Genomic DNA, 21,340 nt, shown 5'->3' on the forward strand with positions numbered 1-21,340 from the left:
CTCTGAAGTGGATTCTTGTCATGTCAGGCCTACTCATAGGGTAAAACTCAACTACCTAACCTGCTGGTAACCTCCCTACAAGTGATATTTCTGAATTTTTTAACGAATAGATGGATTCAATCAATCATTCAATAGCACTTTAGAGAGTAGGTTGGCACCGTAAAGAGAAGACATAAGGAGTCAGTTTCACCCAGGCCATAGTGGAACAGAGGAAAGGGAAATCATTTCCTGGTTTCCTTCACTCTTCTGCCCTTTGTCCATATTTAATTCAGCAGGTCAGCCAGCAATAGGATGTTTTAATTTAGTTTGTTTTGCTATAATGACATTCCCCCCTCCATTTTTCAAGGAGTTGTTGAAGTTTTGCCAAGGAGATATGAGAGCCCTTGTAACCGATCACTCTGGCCATTCTTTGGAGAATGAAGATAAACAGAATATACTGTACATGCCAGTCTCCCACCTCCCTTTGATATGAGCAATAAGATGTTGTTGTGGTGAGAGGGGAAAGACACTCGAGTGTGGCTCAGATATCAGAGCTGGGGGGGAAAGAGGGTGAGAGAGCGAGAGAAAAAGAAAGTGGGGAGAGAAAGGGAAATAGATGGGGAAGAGGGAAAGAGTCCGGGGGACTGACACCACAGCTGATTTGCATAGATGGGTCCTGCCCGTTAGTTGCAGAGCGGGGCCTGCCGCTCCCCCCAAACTATCCACATACATCCACAGGAGGGACGCAACATGGGCCAACATGGCGTTTGCTCTTCTTCTTTCACCTCCTGTACATACTATATTACTACAACTCCTTCCTCCCAATGTCAGGCCTTACATCACCACATTCAGTGCCTTCAGAAAGTATTCATACCCCTTGACTTATTCCACATTTTGTTGTTACAGCCAGAATAAAAAATGGATTCAATATATTTTTTCCTCTACACACACTGCCCCATAGTGACAGTGAAAACATGTTTTTAGAAATGTTGGCAAATGTATTGAAAATGAACCGCAGAAATATCTAATTTACATAAGTATTCACACCAATGACTCAATACTTTGTAGGAGCCCCTTTGGCAGCGATTACAGCTATGAGTCTTTCTGGGTAAGTCTCTAAGAGCTTTCCACACCTGGAGTGTACAACATTTGCCCATAATTTTTTTATTTATTCTTCAAGCTCTGTCAAATCAGTTGTTGATCATTGCTAGACAGCCATTTCAGGTCTTGCCATAGATTATCAGGTAGATTTAAGTCAAAACGTTAACTCGGCCTTTCAGGAACATTCACTGTCTTGGTAAACAATTCTATATGTAGATTTTGCCTTGTGTTTTAGGTTATTTTCCTGCTGAAAGATGAATTAATCTCCCAGTGTCTTGTGGAAAGCAGTCAGAACCAGGTTTTCCTCTAGGATTTTGCCTTTGCTTAGCTCAATTACGTTTCTTTTTCATCCTGAAAAACTTCCCACTATGCTTGAAAATATGGAGAGTGGTACTCAGTAATATGTTGTATTGGATTTGCCCCAAACATAACACTTTGTATTCAGGGCAAAAAGTGACTTGCTTTACCACAGTTTTTGCAGTATTACTTTAGTGCCTTGTTGCAAACAGGGTGCATGTTTTGGAATATTTTTATTCTGTGTATCATTCCTTCTTTTCCCTCTGTCAATTAGGTTAGCATTGTGGAGTAACTACAATGTTGTTGATCCATCCTCAGTTTTCTCCTGTCACAGCCATTAAACTCTGTAACTGTTTTAAAGTCACTATTGGCCTCATGGTGAAATCCCTGAGCGGTTTCCTCCTCTCCGGCAACTGAGTTAGGATGGACGCCTGTATCTTTGTAGTGACTGGGTATATTGATACACCATCCAAAGTGTAATTATTAACTTGACCATGCTCAAAGGGATGTCCCATGTCTGTTTTCTTTTTTTTCTTCACCATCTACCGATAGGTGCCCTTTGTGAAGCATTGGGAAATCTCCCTGGTCATTGTTGTTGAATCTATGTTTGAAATTCTTGACTGATTGACTTTACAGTTAATTGTATGTGTGGGGTACAGAGATGATGTCGTCATTTAAAAAAATCATGTTAAACACTATTATTGCACACAGAGTCCATGCAACTTATTATGTGAGTTGTTAATCATATTTTTCCCTCCTGAACTTATTTAGGCTTGCCATAACAAACGGATTGAATACTTATTGACTCAAGACGTTTCAGCTTTTCCTTTTTTATTCATTTGTAAACATTTCGAAAAAATATAATTCCACTTTGACATTATGGAGTATTGTGTGTAGGCCATTGATTAACAAAAAAAATCTCAATGTAATCAATTTTAAATTTAGGCTGTAACACAACAAAATGTGGAAGAAGTGAAGGGGTGTGAATACTTTCTGATGGCACTGTATAGGAAGACAGAGTCGATCACATGAATGCGCAGTGGGACCATTGAAATACCATTCCTCTCTCATTTTGTCACTCCCTCTACCCCCCTCCCCCCACTCTCTTTTTCCATTACTCTCACAAATGCGCACACATTCCCACACACAAACACATTCCCACACACAAACACATTCCCACACAAACACACTCAGACAAACTGAGAACACGCCCTTACCATAGCCCCAGTTATAACACTCTTGTCCTCCAGCAGTCTTTCCAATCCAACTTAATGACCCATACGGCACCTGTGTGCCCAATGCATCGGGAGGGAATGTACTCCTGGAGCACTCGGCAGAACCGATTTCTGCTCTGAGCGAGTTAGTCTTCTGCCACGGCATCTGAACAACCCTGTGCTTACTTGTGTGTAAACTCTGTTTTTCTCCCTCCCTCTCTTTTTCCTCCTTTAGAACGCAGAGGCGTGGAACAACCTGTCCACGGCCTACATCCGCCTGAGACAGAAGTGAGTACTGTACAGTCGCACCCCCTGGGCCATTAACCTGTCAATGAGTGAACAGAGTTAGGACTCTGGAAGATGTAGAATTCAGTCATACGTACCATCAACGAGTGACTGGCTCAATGTTCGAACGTCTCCTGGTTTTGAATGTAGGGTCCCTCAGTGTAGTCGAGAGCCTCCTCTCCCCAGCTCACAAACAATTGACGGGACTGGAGGTTCGCTTTAGGGTGAGGAATTATATTATTGAGCCAACTGGTCTTGGTGGCTCTCACTGATACTTGGTCACTCACTCACCCGCCCATCCATCCACCCCCCTGGTGCCGGTTGACACAAGGCCAGAACAAAGACAGAGGAATCAAACGTTGATGTGATCAGCCCTGATATCCCGGAGTTTCCCAAGCCGCTACCCGTACTGATCAAGGACATGTCACTCTCACAGAGACAGCGAGAGAGGGAATTGCACTGTCAGCCGGCAGGCCTCCATTCAGCCTGACCGTATTGATTTTTGGCTGGAGAGGGGTATCAAAGAGTGGGGGTTGAGACGAGATGTCTGTGGAAGGACATTACAACACTTATCAAACAACATCGCCAGCCTGCATAACCCCACAGATAGCACTAATTTACACACCAATGAAACAGATGGATGTTTACAAGGCTTTTTTTTCTCACCCCACTCCAACTCCTCTGGTCATTAGTTTGGTCTCGTAACTGACTTCAATGCTTTTCAATTACTTCCCGAAACTCACCGGGCAGTAGTAATGGGAAAGATAACATCGCAGCGCCCTCCTGATTTTACCACAGGACCTAGGTACACCCCTGCTGACCCTGACGAGGGCATCAGACAGATTTGTTAGGCTTAAGTCAATTATAACATTCTCACCCCTGCAAGATGGGCAGGTTCGCATATTTCCCCTGAAAACCACAAGCTCTTGCTGGCAGGACTCTCTGTTTGGGAAGCAGTACTTGCCACTGTTTCTTTCTTGGGAAACTTTCCCCCCTCAGCCCCTGTTCAAATCAGGTCTGTGCTTTCAGGCCTGAAATTAGAAAGTGTGGAGACTTCTACCTGGTTAGCGCTTGGGCTAATTCAGCCGAAGCCTTCTCTGTTGAAGAGGCTGGAGCCTGTGGTGTATATGTGAGTGCAGGTGGATCAGAGGGAGAGAATCAGGGCGGTTGTGACAGCCCGGCGCTAACTATGTAGCCTGCGTCTCACTGAGGTGTCAGACACAGAGGGCAAGCAGCCATGTCAGTCATGCTTGGCTATGCTCCACCTCTGGACATCTGCTGAAATTACAGAGATACTGGCACCTCACCTGAAATAGTGACTAATTACTGAACTGTAGAAATGACGGGTAGGACCGAATCCAAACTTAAAGTAATAGTGCGAGATATTTTGATAATTATATTGAAGGTAGTTTCGTGAGCCAGTGCTAACTAGCTTACCGGTAGACTTCCAGTCATTGCGCTAACGCTGGTTAGCATTGGCTCATGAAACTACCTTCAACTTCCTTCAAACTGTACATAGACATAATGGTATCCATGAGCTCATCTGACTCTGGGTAAGTAGAGAAAGGGCTTGTTTGCCAGAATCTTGCACTATCCCTTTAAGTAACTCAAATTGGTACAAATCTTCCATTGACCGTAATGCATGATTTACTCCAAAGTCTGTGTGCATCTCAACTTAATATTAATTCCATACGACTTTGTAAGCTGCCCCTGAAAGAATCATGAGCACCAGCCATGTAAAAACACTTTACGTGACACCACTAATTCCAAGGCCTGTCTGTCCCACTGTCTGTCAGGACCAAGGCGTTCCACAACCTGCAGGATGCTCTGAAGTGTAACTACGAACACTGGCAGACCTGGGAGAACTTCATCGCCGTCTGCACCGGCGTTGCAGAGTTTGCAGAGGCCATCAAGGCCTACCACCGCCTCATGGACCTGAGGGACAAATTCAAGGATGTACAGGTAACGATAGTGCCCACGGGCACAGATCTAGGATCAGTTATCCTGAAATCACAGCCTAAACCATTTAGGAGGAAATGCTAAATGGATCTTAGATCAGTGTCAAGGGGCAACTTCATCCTACTTGGTTTAGGAGTCTAGGAGCGGTACGTGTAAAGCAACCTAGAATTTGAACATGCTGGACCCAATATGCCACCAGGAGCGTGCCTATAATGGCACAGTAATATCCTATTCTTCAAGGAGTCGTGGCTGGACGAGGACCTAGTTAATATAAATCTAGCTGTTTTTTCTATGCATTGCAGGACAGACCGGCAACATCTCATAAACTCAAGGGCGGGGGTGTATGTCTCTTTGTTAACAACAGCTGGTGCACGATTTCTAATATTAAGGATGTCTCGAGGTTCTGCTCACCTGAGTTAGAATACCTCATGATAAACTGTAGACCATGCTATTTACCAAGAGAGTTTTCATCCATTTTTCGTAGCTGTCTATTTACCACCACAAACCGAGCTCTATAGGGCCATAAGCCAACAAGAAAATATTCATCCAGAGGCAGCGCTCCTAGTGTCCGGTGATTTTAATGCAGGAAAACTGAAATCCGTTTTACCTCATTTCTACCAACGTCTCACCTGTGCAACTAGAGGGGTCACCTTTACTGCACATACAGAGACACATACAAAGCTCTCCCTCGTCCTCCATTTGGCAAATCAGACCATAACGCTATCCTTCTGATTCCTGCTTACAAGCAAAAACTCAAACAGGAAGTAACAGTGACCCACTCGATTTGGAAGTGGTCTGGTGAAGCGGATGCTAAGCTACAGGACTGTTTTGCTAGAGCAGACTAGAATATGTTTTGGGATTCATCCAATGACATTGAGAAAAGAGTTTGCCACATCAGTCACCTGCTTCATTAATAAATGCATCGACGATGTTGCCCCCACAGTTACCGTACATACATATCCCTACCAGAGGCCATGGATTACAGGCAACATCCGCACTGAGGTAAAGGCTAGATCTGCCTCTTTCAACGAGCGGGACACTAACCCAGTCGCTTATAATAAATCCTGCTACGCCACTTCTCAAACTCATTCCATGGAGGGTCGAGTGTCTGCAGGTTTTCTCTCCTCACTTATACTTGATTGATGAATTAAGGTCACAGATTAGTAAAGAACTTCCCTCACCTGGTTGTCTAGGTCTTTAACAAAACCCGAAGACACTAGCCCCTCCATAGAATGAGTTTGACAACCCTGCGCTACGCTCTCCGACGACCCATCAAGCAGGCAAAGCATCAATATAGGACTAAGATCAAATCCTACTACGCCAGCTTTGGCGCTCGTCGTATGTGGCAGGGCTGCAAAATATCACGGATTACAGAGGGAAACCCAGCCACAAGCTGCCCAGTGACACGACGAGCTAAATGCCTTCTATGCTCGCTTCGAGGCAAGCGACACTGACCCATGCGTGAGAGCACCAACTGTTCCAGACACGTGTGATCACGCTCTCCGTAGCCGATGTTAGTAAGACCTTTAAACTGGTTAACATTCACAAGACCGCAGGGACAGATGGATTACCAGGATGCGTACCCAGAGCATGCGCTGACCAGCTGGCAAGTGTCTTCACTGACATTTTCAACCTTTCCCAGATCACATAGTTCCTGTGCCCAAGAAAGATAACCTAAATGACTATCGCCCGCCCCGTAACACTCACATCTGTAGCCATGAAATTCTTTGAAAGGCTGGTCATGGCTCACATCAACACCATCGTCCCAGACACCCTGGACCCTCTCCAATTTGCATACCGCCAAACAAATCCACACCTACGTGAGAATGCTGTTCATTGACTGCAGTTCAACATTCAACACCATAGTGCCCTTGGAGCTCGTCACTAAGCTAAGGTCCCTGGAACTGAACACCTCCCTCTGCAACTGGATCCTGGACTTCCTGACAGGGCCTCTCAGAGGTGCGTGCTTAGTCCCCTCCTGTACTCCCTGTTCACCCATGACTGTGTGGCTGCGCACACATTAAGATTGCCGACGACACAATGGTGGTAGGCCTGATCACCGACAACGATGAGACAGCCTATAGGGAGAAGGTCAGAGGCCTGGCAGTGTGGTGCCAGGACAGCAACCTCTCCTTCGACAACCGTGAGACAAAGGAGCTGATCCTGGACTACAGGAATTGGAGGGCTGAGCACGCCACCATTCACATCGAGGCTGTAGTGGATCGGGTCGAGAGCTTCAAGTTCTTCGGTGTCAATATCACTAAGGATCTATCATGGCCCAAACACACCAACACAGTCGTGAAGAGGCCATGACAGCGCCTCTTCCCCCTCAGGAGGCTGAAGAGCTGGCATGGGCCATCAGATGCTCAAAAAGTCTACAGCTGCACCATGGAGAGCATCTTGACTGGCTGCATCACCACTGTGTTTGGGAACTGCTTGGCATCCGCCCTCAAGGCACTACAGAGGGTAGTGCATACGGCTCAGTACATCATCCAGGACCTCTATACCAGGCGGTGTCAGAGGAAGGCCCAAAAAATTTATCCAGCCACCAAGCCACAAACTGTTCTCTCTGCTTCTGCACAGCAAGCCGTACCAATGCACCAAGTCTGGAAGCAACAGGACCCTGAACTGCGTTTACCCCCAAGCCATAAGACTTCTAAACAAGACTGCTAAATAGCTCATAAAATGGCAACCACGGCTACCCACATTGACCTTTTTTGTACTAACTCTCTTGCGCTGACTATGCACACACACTGGACTCTACCCACACACTCACACATACTTACACTGATGCACCAATACACACACACACACTACATACGCCAACACACACATAACATGCACACTCACAATTTCACACTACATACACTGCTGCTAGTCACTTTACCCCTACCTACATAGCTACCTCAATTACCTTGTACCCCTGCACATCAACTCGGTACTGGTATTCTCTTTGTATAGCCATGTTGTTTTCTACTCCCTATATATAGCCATGTTGTTTTCTACTCCCTATATATAGCCATGTTATTTTCTACTCCCTATATATAGCCANTATAGCCATGTTGTTTTCTACTCCCTATATATAGCCATGTTGTTTTCTACTCCCTATATATAGCCATGTTATTTTCTACTCCCTATATATAGCCATGTTGTTTTCTACTCCCTATATATATATATATATATATATATATATAGCATTGTTATTTTTACTCTATTTATATTCGTTATTCTCTGTCAACTCTGCGTTGGAAAAGGACCTGTAAGTAAGCATTTCACTGTTAGTCTACACCTGTTGTCTACGAAGCATGTGACATAAACTTTTATTCGATTTCACCATACACCTCATCTGCTTGTTCTACCGCGCTGCCCCTCTAATAATGCATTTACATTACATTTAAGTCATTTAGCAGACGCTCTTATCCAGAGCGACTTACAAATTGGTGCATTCACCTTATGATATCCAGTGGAACAACCACTTTACAATAGTGCATCTAACCTTTAAGGGGGGGGGGTTAGAAGGATTACTTTATCCTATCCTAGGTATTCCTTAAAGAGGTGGGGTTTCAGGTGTCTCCGGAAGGTGGTGATTGACTCCGCTGACCTGGCGTCGTGGGGAGTTTGTTCCACCATTGGGGTGCCAGAGCAGCGAACAGTTTTGACTGGGCTGAGCGGGAACTGTACTTCCTCAGAGGTAGGGAGGCGAGCAGGCCAGAGGTGGATGAACGCAGTGCCCTTGTTTGGGTGTAGGCCTGATCAGAGCCTGAAGGTACGGAGGTGCCGTTCCCCTCACAGCTCCGTAGGCAAGCACCATGGTCTTGTAGCGGATGCGAGCTTCAACTGGAAGCCAGTGGAGAGAGCGGAGGAGCGGGGTGACGTGAGAGAACTTGGGAAAGTTGAACACCAGACGGGCTGCGGCGTTCTGGATGAGTTGTAGGGGTTTAATGGCACAGGAGGGAGCCAGCCAACAGCGAGTTGCAGTAATCCAGACGGGAGATGACAAGTGCCTGGATTAGGACCTGCGCCGCTTCCTGCGTGAGGCAGGGTCGTACTCTGCGAATGTTGTAGAGCATGAACCTACAGGAACGGGTCACCGCCTTGATGTTAGTTGAGAACGACAGGGTGTTGTCCAGGATCACGCCAAGGTTCTTAGCACTCTGGGAGGCGGACACAATGGAGTTGTCAACCGTGATGGCGAGATCATGGAACGGGCAGTCCTTCCCCGGGGGGAAGAGCAGCTCGTCTTGCGAGGTTCAGCTTGAGGTGGTGATCCGTCATCCACACTGATATGTCTGCCAGACATGCAGAGATGCGATTCACCACCTGATTATCAGAGGGGGAAAGGAGAAGATTAATTGGTGTGTCGTCTGCATAGCAATGATAGGAGAGACCATGTGAGGATATGACAGAGCCAAGTGACTTGGTGTATAGCGAGAATAGGAGAGGGCCTAGAACAGAGCCCTGGGGGACACCAGTGGTGAGAGCACGTGGTGCGGAGACAGATTCTCGCCAGCCACCTGGTAGGAGCGACCTGTCAGGTAGGACGCAATCCAAGCGTGGGCCGCGCCGGAGATGCCCAGCTCGGAGAGGGTGGAGAGGAGGATCTGATGGTTCACAGTATCAAAGGCAGCCGATAGGTCTAGAAGGATGAGAGCAGAGGAGAGAGAGTTAGCTTTTAGCAGTGCGGAGCGCCTCCGTGACACAGAGAAGAGCAGTCTCAGTTGAATGACTAGTCTTGAAACCTGACTGATTTGGATAAGAAGGTCTTCTGAGAGAGATAGCAGGAAGCTGGCCAAGGACGCGCACGTTCAAGGTTTTGGAGAGAAAAGAAGAAGGGATACTGGTCTGTAGTTGTTGACATCGGAGGGATCGAGTGTAGGTTTTTTCAGAAGGGGTCAACTCTCGCTCTCTTGAAGACGGAAGGGCGTAGCCAGCGGTCAAGGATGAGTTGATGAGCGAGGTGAGGTAAGGGAGAAGGTCTCCGGAAATGGTCTGGAGAAGAGAGGAGGGATAGGGTCAAGCGGGCAGGTTTTTGGGCGGCCGCCGTCACAAGACGCGAGATTTCATCTGGGAGAGAGGGGAGAAAGAGGTCAAAGCACAGGGTAGGGCAGTGTGAGCAGAACCAGCGGTGTCGTTTGACTTAGCAAACGAGGATCGGATGTCGTCGACCTTCTTTTCAAAATGGTTGACGAAGTCATCAGCAGAGAGGGAGGAGGGGGGAGGAGGGGGAGGAGGATTCAGGAGGGAGGAGAAGGTGGCAAAGAGCTTCCTAGGTTAGAGGCAGATGCTTGGAATTTAGAGTGGTAGAAATTGGCTTTAGCAGCAGAGACAGAAGAGGAGAATGTAGAGAGGAGGGAGTGAAGGATGCCAAGTCCGCAGGGAGGCGAGTTTTCCTCCATTTCCGCTCGGCTGCCCGGAGCCCTGTTCTGTGAGCTCGCAATGAGTCGTCGAGCCACGGAGCAGGAGGGGAGGCCGGCCGGCCTGGAGGATAGGGGACATAGAGAGTCAAAGGATGCAGAAAGGGAGGAGAGGAGGGTTGAGGAGGCAGAATCAGGAGATAGGTTGGAGAAGGTTTGAGCAGAGGGAAGAGATGATAGGATGGAAGAGGAGAGAGTAGCGGGGAGAAGAGACGAAGGTTGGGACGGCGCGATACACCATCCGAGTAGGGCAGTGTGGGAAGTGTTGGATGAGAGCGAGAGGGAAAGGATACAAGGTAGTGGTCGGAGACTTGGAGGGGATTGCAATGAGATTAGTGGAAGACAGCATCTAGTAAAGATGAGTCAAGCGTATTGCCTGCCTTGTGAGTAGGGGGGAGATGAGAGGGTGAGGTCAAAAGAGGAGAGGAGTGGAAAGAAGGAGGCAGAGAGGAATGAGTCAAAGGTAGACGTGGGGAGTTAAAGTCACCCAGAACTGTGAGAGGTGAGCCATCCTCAGGAAAGGAACTTTTCAGGGCGTCAAGCTCATTGATGAACTTCCAAGGGAACCTGGAGGGCGATAAATGATAAGGATGTTAAGCTTGAAAGGGCTGGTAACTGTGACAGCATGGAATTCAAAGGAGGCGATAGACAGATGGGTCAGGGAGAAAGAGAGAATGTCCACTTGGGAGAGATGAGGATCCCAGTGCCACCACCCCGCTGACCAGAAGCTCTCGGGGTGTGCGAGAACACGTGGGCAGACGAGGAGAGAGCAGTAGGAGTAGCAGTGTTATCAGTGGTAATCCATGTTTCCGTCAGTGCCAAGAAGTCGAGGGACTGGAGGGAAGCATAGGCTGAGATGAACTCTGCCTTGTTGCCGCAGATCGGCAGTTCCAGAGGCTGCCTGAGACCTGGACTCCACGTGGGTCGTGCGCGCTGGGACCACCAGGTTAGAGTAGCAGCGGCCACGCGTGTTGAAGCGTTTGTATGGTCTGTGCAGAGAGGAGAGAACTGGGATAGACAGACACATAGTTGACAGGCTACAGAGAGGCTACGCTAATGCAAAGGAGATTGGAATGACAAGTGGACTACACGTCTTGAATGTTCAGAAAGTTAAGCTTACGTTGCAAAAAAATTTTATTGACTAAAATGATATAGTACTGCTGGCTGGTGAAATAGGCTAGCTAGCAGTGGCTGCGTTGTTGACTTTGTTTGAAAGTGTAGCTGGCTAGGTAACCTCTAGGCTAGGTAACCTCACAATTACTCTAGACTACACAATTATCTTGGATACAAAGACGGCTATGTAGCCAGCTAAGATCAAACAAATCAAACTGTTGTACTGTAATAGAATGAAATGTAATACTACCTTGTGAGCAAAGCGGAATGCAACTACTCGCTCCAACCCGGAAGTGCGTATCGTAGAGGGAGAGGCAATAGAAGTGTTGTTTCTTGTATTATTGTCTTTTGTGTCTTTAGAGGACTGCTTCACCTTAATGTCCCCTTTCCCTTTTCTTCTGTCCTTATTTTGTCCCACTTTGTCCCTTCTTTGTCCCTTCTTCTCTTCTGCCAACTAGACACTCCTTGTTAGCTAGCTAGCTTCTTCCAGGAATGTCCCTAGCAACTGCCTAGCAACAGGTAAACAACTTAGCTAGCTAAGAAAACGGTATAATTTTATGAAAAATTGTTAAAAATTGTTACTTTTTCAAAAGCCTTTCTTCTTTGTTTGCTGCTTGTTTGGTCTCCTATTCAGTTTGCAGTTTTCTTTTGATTTTTTTTTCGATGTACTTTACTCTAAAAAAACATTTAAATTTCAATATTTGTAGGAGCTCATCTTTTCAGCTGCTGCTGCTTAATTTGGAACTCCGGAACAAATGCGTGTTTAACAGTAGCCGTGCAGGTCTTCCGGAGGAGGAGGAGCGACGGAGAAGTCTCAGCCGTGTCATTTGGGATTCAGCCTCCATATTTTACACGGCACAGAAGGGTGCACTCAACCTCCTCTCTCCCCCTCTTAGCACCATCACAAAACCCAGGGCCACCCAGAGAATGAACCCAGGGGAATGAAAATTATGAGGGAGGTTGTAATCTGTTTGAGAAAAGCCACCGCCACCTGCTACCACATTCTTTAATACTGAAATCACTTGGGTCAGGGAGCTCGATCAATCAGAGACCTGAACCTTCTAGACCTCCATGACAACACACCACTTGAACACCAGTCTCTTATTTTGCTGAGGCTCTCATCATCACGATGTCTAATGGAATGTCAGGTGTCGATATTGAAATGGGATCCATAGGACCCTGCTCACATTCTCTGAAGATGTCCCTGCAAAATATCCGCGCCAATATTTATACCCTGCCTGCTAGGCTTATCAAGGACTTTCATTTGGTTTCATTTTCAAAAATGTACATGTAAAATCAGTGAATCGTCGCTCGCTAATTAGAAATCCACCAACGCATACTAAATAGAAACTTTATCGGGCGACTTCGAATAAACAAGTCCTAACATCGCCACTGAGCAGAACGGCAATATAAGTCCTCTGCCCCGGACTACATATGGTCTGCCTTCAGAGCAATTAACTTTAAAGATGTTTCAGTCTGAATATGAATGCTCTAAATAACAAACAGATCTTTAGATGACTTGAGATTGGGGCTGGGTGCTCCTGGGTGCACAGTCATAATACCCAGCCCTTGCTTCGTCTTGCCCCGCCACTGTAGTGCCACTTAACATTCACAGCCATGTTTGGAGCTGTTTCATTGCCTTTCCTAATTAGCTTGGCAAAGTCAGTAGGGGTTTGCTCAAAAAGTGTTATTTTACTTTCCTTTCCTGCCCGCTCTCCCTCTTTTACTCTTCTTTCGCTCAATGGATTCATTTATGCTTGGCAAGATGCTAGTGCCTCATAAATTAGGGTCGGAGATGTAAAAGCACACAAGTTGAAAAGGTCACAACCAGCCACCCGCTGTTGAGAAGGATATGTCCCAGTAATTGGGATCTAGATTCACATTCTTTAACTGTTTTCCCACAGTCTTCATTCTCTTTATTTTTCCTTCTGCCCTTTACTCTCTGGGTTGCGTAAGGAGGATGGGTCAGTTCCTAAGGCCCCAGCTTATTTGGCTTTTGAGCATCAAATTAAAATGTGTTCCCATCCGGTTTATGAGTGCTTAATGTGGTTGTCTGATACCCCAGCCCCTCTCCACTCACACAATGTGCATAGTTTGGTGGGGCTATTTGAGTTGCTGACATTGTAAAGTCCCCACCCATCTCTTCTACCCCCCCTTCCCGTGCCCCTCCTCCAACAATCCCTTCCTCTACTCAGCACTGTTTCATTTAAAAGCGCTCGTATTTTAAGAGTAGGCTATATTCGGCACCCTATTTTTAGGCATGCCTGACTCACGTCATTGAATTGTATTTTGAATTGTTTGAAGAGAGGCGACAGTTAACGTCATACCTCCTAACCCACTTCATTAAATCTATTCTTGGAAGTGCTTGTTTGTCACCAACGTCTTTTCCTTTCCCCTCCTTCACTTGTTCTGACCTTATATTTTGTTTATTTTCTTCCATTTTGTTTGCTTCCTGTGACTGTTTTTCGTGTATACAGGACTGTATGTCTGAGTGGGAGGGAGTATTTTACAACTGTACTATGGGCCATGACCAGGGCTCTGCATGTTATTAAATGCATTGGTAGCACTCGTGCTTCCAACTTTAAAAAGTTAGGAGCGCAACATAACATTTGGAGCACCAGAAAATAGTATTATTTTGAAATTGATTGGTATATAGCATGTATTGGGCCTTTTATGAATTCTAGCTACTTGTGAAACACATGTTGTGCCCTAAAAATTAATATGTAGCACTGTAAAGATGCTTGTTTATTATAAAAACTACGATGTTGATATCGGTCATTGAGATAAAAAGTCATTGGTGCAATATTAGGTTTCTACATTGAGTAAAAGCACTACCTATTGAGATTCATTACATTTGATCCCTAAAAAAGAAACGCTATTCATTTTAAACCAAAGGTTTGTAAAGTACATTTGGACGTTTGACATTCTGAAACAATGGACTTTGACGTCAGTGGGGCAAACAGGCAAGCAACAGCAGCATATTTCTATACCAGAGGCCATAGAAATAACCAGGAACGGCTGAATATTTTTAATGAAATCGATAGCCCATTGCCTAATACCAGAATTAAGATGGAACTGCCTATTCATTAATATAGGCATCTGAAATAAAAATAAATAAATGTATTCAGCATCCACATGTGATTGGCCTATGATTAATGGCTTGCGCTTCACATTTGCAACATTGATCATGCAATGCATGCATGCACAGTCGGAAACTAAATTGGTGGCTATAACCTTGTTGCGTAATAAGCACAGTTGAAAAATGTATCAAATTAATTTACTGGAACATGACAGCCAGCCAAATGTTGGCTACCTCATTTGAACTACTTAGTGCTACCTATAGATTTATTGAAATGACCGTAGTAGTAATTGAAAGTTGGCTATGGCGCTGAAAATGTGGAGACGAGGGCGCACAACTCTATTACAAGCGGCGTCTAGCTAAAACAGGAGAATGGCGCATTTCCATGTTCACCAGCGTTGCACCGTTTCTGTAATCGACATAACTGCATATACCTATTCATTACGGTAGCTAGCTAGATAAAATAGCCAGTGCTTTGTTAACTTTATTAGCAGTAGGCCTACATTTTGAGAGGTGGAAAATTTGAGCACCGTAGCCCCGGTGCCCAGTGGTCTGCCAACTCCTCTCTCTGCCTTGTTCATGCGCTGTGCTGTCCCTCCAATAATGGCTTGAATAATGGCCTAGTCCGAGGAGTTTTCTAGATAGACCATTTGCTCTAGGGCACTCGGGTACAGCGAGGCTTAATCATTACCACAATTATCTGTGCGATATTTTTTTTTTATCCCCGTTGCTCACAAAATAAAATGTCACGTTGCACAGCAAAATATTTAGGAGCATATGCGACCAAAATGGTTGCGCTTTCGAGCCATGGCTATGATGTATTCCTCTTCTATGGAATGTAGAGGATAATCAACTCTAGAGTTGCTTGAGTGACTTGCGAGGACGTCTGTCACGTGCGCTCTGTATTTTCCTTATCCACTGGGTCCTAGTGAGAAATGATGGGTTAAGTTAAACCAGCCGTCTATGAACACACACTCACGCATTCCTTTAAAACAGAGAAAATAATTAACGTTTTTTTCTTTCCCTTGTTCTAAATCTAGGAAGTCTAATTCAAAATGGATCAAATCTCACTTTACTGTGCTCTCGTTACTCCAGCGTACATCAAACCTTGACTCCGTTTTCACATCTCGCTCACTCCCCGTGGGAGGATATTACTTTTCCTCTTAATTTCACGCTATAACAGGATACAGAACGAATCTGGGAGAGCGATCCATTCAATTTCCCCCATTTAACTTGTCACTTTTTTTCTGCATTGACCACATAGAGAAACCATCACAAAAGTCCCATTTAGGGATTTCATTTGTTACACATTTTTCATCGCAATCGACAGTCAGATGAATCCTGTCTGAGACCTTCCAGGCAAAAATGAGCTTCAGACGCTGAGGTGTCCCAGTGGCAGAAGAGAGCTGTCAATCAACATTAACACTAATTTACCCAGCACCGCCCCTCTTGATAACCCTCCAACACACAGACTCCCACCAACGACTGTGCCAGTATGGCAGCTAACTGATAAGTCAGACCAGCCCCTTCTCAGAGCCAGTAGGCAGAGGGAAACCTTGTTTATGGGTGTTAGCAGGCCTTTCACAGCTTTCTACTGTGACATATGTATTGTACCCTGGCTCTCACTGCATTATCTCACATACACACTGATAGATGTGTATTTTTATTTTTATAGCAAATATGGAAAAAGAGGATCTCCCTCTGGCCCACAGACATACAGTGGCAAGAAAAGTATGTGAACTCTGGAATTACCTAGATTTCTGCATAAATTGGTCATCAAATTTGATCTGATCTTCATTTAAGTCATAACAATAGACAAACATAGTGTGCTTAAACTAATAACACACAAATTATTGTATTTTTCTTGTCTATATTGAATACATCATTTAAACATTCAGTGTAGGTTGTAAAGAGTATGTGAACCCCTAGGCTAAAGACTTCTCCAAAAGATAATTGGAGTCAGCTAACCTGGAGTCCAATCAATGAGACGAGATTGGAGATGTTGGTTAGAGCTGCCTTGCCAAATTAAAAAAACACTCACAAAATTTGAGTTTGCTATTCACAAGAAGCATTGCCTGATGTGAACCATGCCTCGAACAAAAGAGATCTCAGAAGACCTAAGATTAAGAATTGTTGACTTGCATAAAGCTGGAAACGGTTACAAAAGTATCTCTAAAAGCCTTCATGTTCATCAGTCCACGGTAAGACAAATTGTCTATAAATTGAGAAAGTTCAGCACTGTTGCTACTCTCCCTAGGAGTGGCCATCCTGCGAAGATGACTGCAAGAGCACAGCGCAGAATGCTCAATGAGGTTAAGAAGAATCCTAGAGTGTCAGCTAAAGACTTAGAGAAATCTCTGAAACATGCTAACATCTCTGTTGACGAGTCTATGATAAGTAAAACACTAAACAAGAATGGTGTTAATGGGAGGACACCATGGAAGAAGCCACTGCTGTCCAAAAAAAAACATTGCTGCAAGTCTGAAGTTTGCAAAAGTGCACCTGGATTTTCCACAGCGCTACTGGCAAAATATTCTGTAGACAGATGAAACTACAGTTGAGTTGTTTGGAAGGAACACAACACTGTGTGTGGAGGAAAAAAGGCACAGCACACCAACATCAAAACCTCATCCCAACTGTAAAGTATGGTGGAGGGAGCATCATGGTTTGGGGCTGCTTTGCTGCATCAGGGCCTGGACAGCTTGCTATCATCAACGGGGAAATGATTTCCCAAGTTTACCAAGACATATTTCAGGAGAATGGAAGGCTATCTGTCCGCCAATTGAAGCTCAACAGAAGTTGGGTGATGCAACAGGACAATGACCCAAAACACAGAAGTAAATCAACAACAGAATGTCTTCAACAGAAGAAAATACGTCTTCTGGAGTGGCCCAGTTAGAGTCCTGACCTCAACCCGATTTGAGATGCTGTGGCTTGACCTCGAGAGCAGTTCACAACAGATATCCCATAATATTGCTGAACTGAAACCGTTTTGTAAAGAAGAATGGTCCAAAATTCCTCCTGACTGTTGTGCAGTTCTGATCCGCGACTCCAGAAAAAATTTGGTTGAGGTTATTGCTGCCAAAGGAGGGTCAACCAGTTATTGAATCCAGGGTTGACATACTTTTTCTTCCCTGCACTGTGAATGTTTACACGGTGTGTTCAATAAAGACATGAAAACATATAATTGTTTGTGTTATTAGTTTAAGCAGTCTGTGTTTGTCTATTGTTGTGACTTAGATGAAGATCAGATCAAATTTTATGACCGATTTATGTGGAAATCCGGGTAGTTCCAAAGGGTTCACATACTTTTTCTTGCCACTGTATACACTGGCACCCTATCTGAGGGTCAGGAGAGGGGTGGGTGGTGTGTGTGTGTGTAGGGAGATATTTGCCACACCGTTATGGTATACAGAATTACATTTGTTCCAGCATCTGAGGACCTGCTCATATATTGAAAGTTTACATTTTAAACACAGAGGTGGGGGAGAGGTCATTTTTTTATAATTATTATTTATTTTTAAATTGAATCCTTATTTAACTAGGCAAGTCAGTTAAGAACAAATTCTTATTTACAATGACGGCCAAACCCGGACGATGCTGGGCCAGTTGGGACTCCCAATCACGGCCGGATGTGATACAGCTTGGACTTACACTGTGAAAACTTGGAGCACCCAAAAGAGAATCTGAAGACAAGTCATTTGTTACACGTGAGTGTTGAGAAGGGGAATAAAAAATCAGAACTCTCGTGGAATGCCACTGGGTAGGAAGCTGTAGTGAAAGAGGGAGAAGGGGGAGAGAATCCTGGATTCCACATACTTTTGTATATGTTGTGTAGGTGTCTGGGTGGCTTGACTATCAGGTGTATGATTAGGGTGGTAGTGAGGAGAGGAGTTTGGTTTGGACCAGATCCAACCCTTTGGTTTAGTGTGAAGGGGGCCTTTCCACTCCCTCCTGCCTGTTGAAGTTCACACCACTTGAAGCTATCAGATCCACTTCCTCACAGATTCTCTTCCTCCTCCACCGGCGGGCAGGCCACAGTCAACTGGAGACAAAACAATAATATAGGCGCGCATTAGCAGAGGCAGTGTTGCCCGCCCGCCAGTCTGCCTGCAGCTGAACTGACAGCCCATTTAACTAAAAGCTGGGTCATTTGATCACTTGGTGTCAAGACTCTCTGGGATGGAGTCTTTAAACACAATCGTACTACAAGAAATGCATTGGCTCTGTTGATTCAGTCACTGTGAATGTGAAATCCCTCCCTGTGAGTGGTTGTATGGATATGTACAGTAGGCTAGAGGTTTCATGTTTGGCTGAAATGTTCATGTGAACAATCAGAAGTGGGATACAGTAAAGAATCCTTAGCTTAGCAAACAAGCTGTTCACTAGCTGGCTTTCTGTTAGTGCCACAACTTCAAAGGGAGCAGGCCTAGCTGACTTCTGGGAAACCACTTACACAGGCACGCGTGTGGGAGACATGCACACACTCTCAAAGTCTAGCATGGGGACACCCACACACTCTCACACCAATACATAGGGAGACACACACAACTTGCAGTTTAACCCCACATACTACCCACACACAAAGGTAGCCTAGTGGTTAGAGCGTTGGGCCAGTAACCGAAAGGTTGCTGGATCGAATCCCTGAGCTGACAAGGTAAAATAAAATATGTTGTTCTGCCCCTGAGCAAGGCAGCTAACCCATTGTTCCCCGGGCGCCGAAGACGTGGATGTCGTTTAAGGCAGCCCCCAGCACCTCTCTGATTCAGAGGGGAAAGGGTTAAATGCGGAAGACACATTTCAGTTGAAGGTATTCGGTTGTTCAACTGACTAGGTATCCCCCCTTTCCCAAACCCCTCCATTCCAGACCACACACACACTGCCCAGATATGCATGACGAGACACACACACTCCCCACAGACTACACAAACCCAGGGGAGATATCTCCAACCCGTAGGCCCCACCTTTCATCCATTTGAGGTCTCTCGCGCCTTTCCCCTACCTCTACTGAGCGTGCTCAGACTGGAGTGTTGGTATTCGGTGCAGTGCATGAGGGCTTCATAAATAACATTCCCCTGGACAGACAGAATGAGGCCCAGAACGATGTTGCACTTCCTGGCTTTTAGTGGAGCACATGGACAGACCTTTTGAGATGTCTCAGTGATATCATCCTCTACTGTCTCACCCGCTCGTTGCTTATGGAACACAAATAGGTAACTGCCAAAATAAAGGAAAGTGTCTTAATAGGATTTTGAGCCACCACGAGCCAGAACAGCTTCAATGCACCTTGGCATACATTCTACAAGTGTCTGGACGTCTATTGGGGGGGTCTCAGATGCCGCTCCAGAATCTCCCATAAGTGTTCAATTGGGATGAGATCTGGTGACCGAGGCGGCTATGGCATATGGTTTACATAATTTTCATGCTCGTTAAACCATTCAGTGACCACTCGTGCTCTGTGGATGGGGGAATTGTCATCCTATCGGGGCATAGCCATGGTAGCGAAAATAAAGGCCTGCGCATTATTTTTATACATGACCCTAAGCATGATGGGGTGTTAATTGCTGCTTTCAATATACCTTGTATCCCTTATTTACTCAAGTGTTTGTATTATTTTGTCAGTTACCTGTATGTCTGTGTTTGGGTTACTACATGATTCCATAGTTTTGATGTGTTCACTATTCTACAATGTAGAAAATAGTAAAAAATAAAGAAAAACCCTAGAAGGAGTAGGTGTGTCCAAACTTTTGACTTCGGTCGCTGAGCCAAAGCTTTGTGTGTGTGTGTGTGTGTGTGGTGTGTGTGTGTGTGTGTGTGTGTGTGTGTGTGTGTGTGTGTGTGTGTGTGTGTGTGTGTGTGTGTGTGTGTGTGTGTGTGTGTGTGTGTGTGTGTGTGTGTGTGTGTGTGTGTGTGTGTGTGTGTGTGTATACAGTTGAAGTCGGAAGTTTACATACACTTAGGTTGGCGTCATTAAGACAAGTTTTTCAACCACTCCACAAATTTCTTGTTAACAAACTATAGTTTGGAAGTCGGTTGGACATCTACTTTGTGCATGACAAGTAATTTTTCCAACAATTGTTTAAAGACAGATTATTTCACTTATAATTCATTGTATCACAATTCCAGTGGGTCAGAAGTTCACATACACTAAGTTGACTGTGCCTTTAAACAACTTGGAAAGTTCCAGAAATGATGTCATGGCTTTAGAAGCTTCTGATAAGCTAATTTACATAATTTGAGTCAATTGGAGGTGTACCTGCGGATGTATTTCAAGGCCTACCTTCAAACTCCGTACCTCTTTGCTTGACATCATGGGGAAATCTAAAGAAATCAGCCAAGACCTCAAAAAAAAGTTGTGACCTCCAAGTCTGGTTCATCCTTGGGAGCAATGTCCAAACGCCTGAAGGTACCACGTTCATCTGTATAAACAATAGTACGCAACTATAAACACCATGGGACCATGCAGCCATCATACCGCTCAGGAAGGAGATGCGTTCTGTTTCCTAGAGATGAACGTACTTTGGTGCAAAAACTGCAAATCAATCCCAGGACAACAGCAAAGGACCTTGTGAAGATGCTGGAGGAAACGGGTACAAAAGTATCTATATCCACAGTAAAATGAATCCTATGTCGACATAACCTGAAAGGCCGCTCAGCAAGGAAGAAGCCACTGCTCCAAAACCGCCATGAAAAAGCCAGACTACGGTTTGCAACTGCACATGGGGACAAAGATCTACTTTTTGGAGAAATGTATGTGAACTTCTGACCCACAGGGAATGTGATGAAAGAAATAAAAGCTGAAATAAATCATTCTCTACTATTATTCTGACATTTCACATTCTTAAAATAAAGTGGTGATCCTAACTGACCAAAGACAGGGAATTTTTACTTGGCTTAAA

General features: G+C 45.1%; 1 protein-coding gene across 1 annotated transcript in view; it reads left to right on the forward strand.

The window, feature by feature from the left end:
• The window catches only part of LOC111978762 (tetratricopeptide repeat protein 27-like), a 60,335-nt gene that overhangs the window by 23,895 nt on the left and 15,100 nt on the right, over window positions 1-21,340 (forward strand). The window contains exons 5-6 of the mRNA XM_070448487.1: window positions 2,827-2,879; window positions 4,673-4,838. Coding sequence (XP_070304588.1) covers window positions 2,827-2,879; window positions 4,673-4,838 — 219 coding nt within the window. The remainder of the gene's footprint in view (window positions 1-2,826; window positions 2,880-4,672; window positions 4,839-21,340) is intronic.

Source organism: Salvelinus sp. IW2-2015, linkage group LG18, assembly GCF_002910315.2.
Source record: "Salvelinus sp. IW2-2015 linkage group LG18, ASM291031v2, whole genome shotgun sequence".
Lineage (NCBI taxonomy): Eukaryota > Metazoa > Chordata > Actinopteri > Salmoniformes > Salmonidae > Salvelinus > Salvelinus sp. IW2-2015.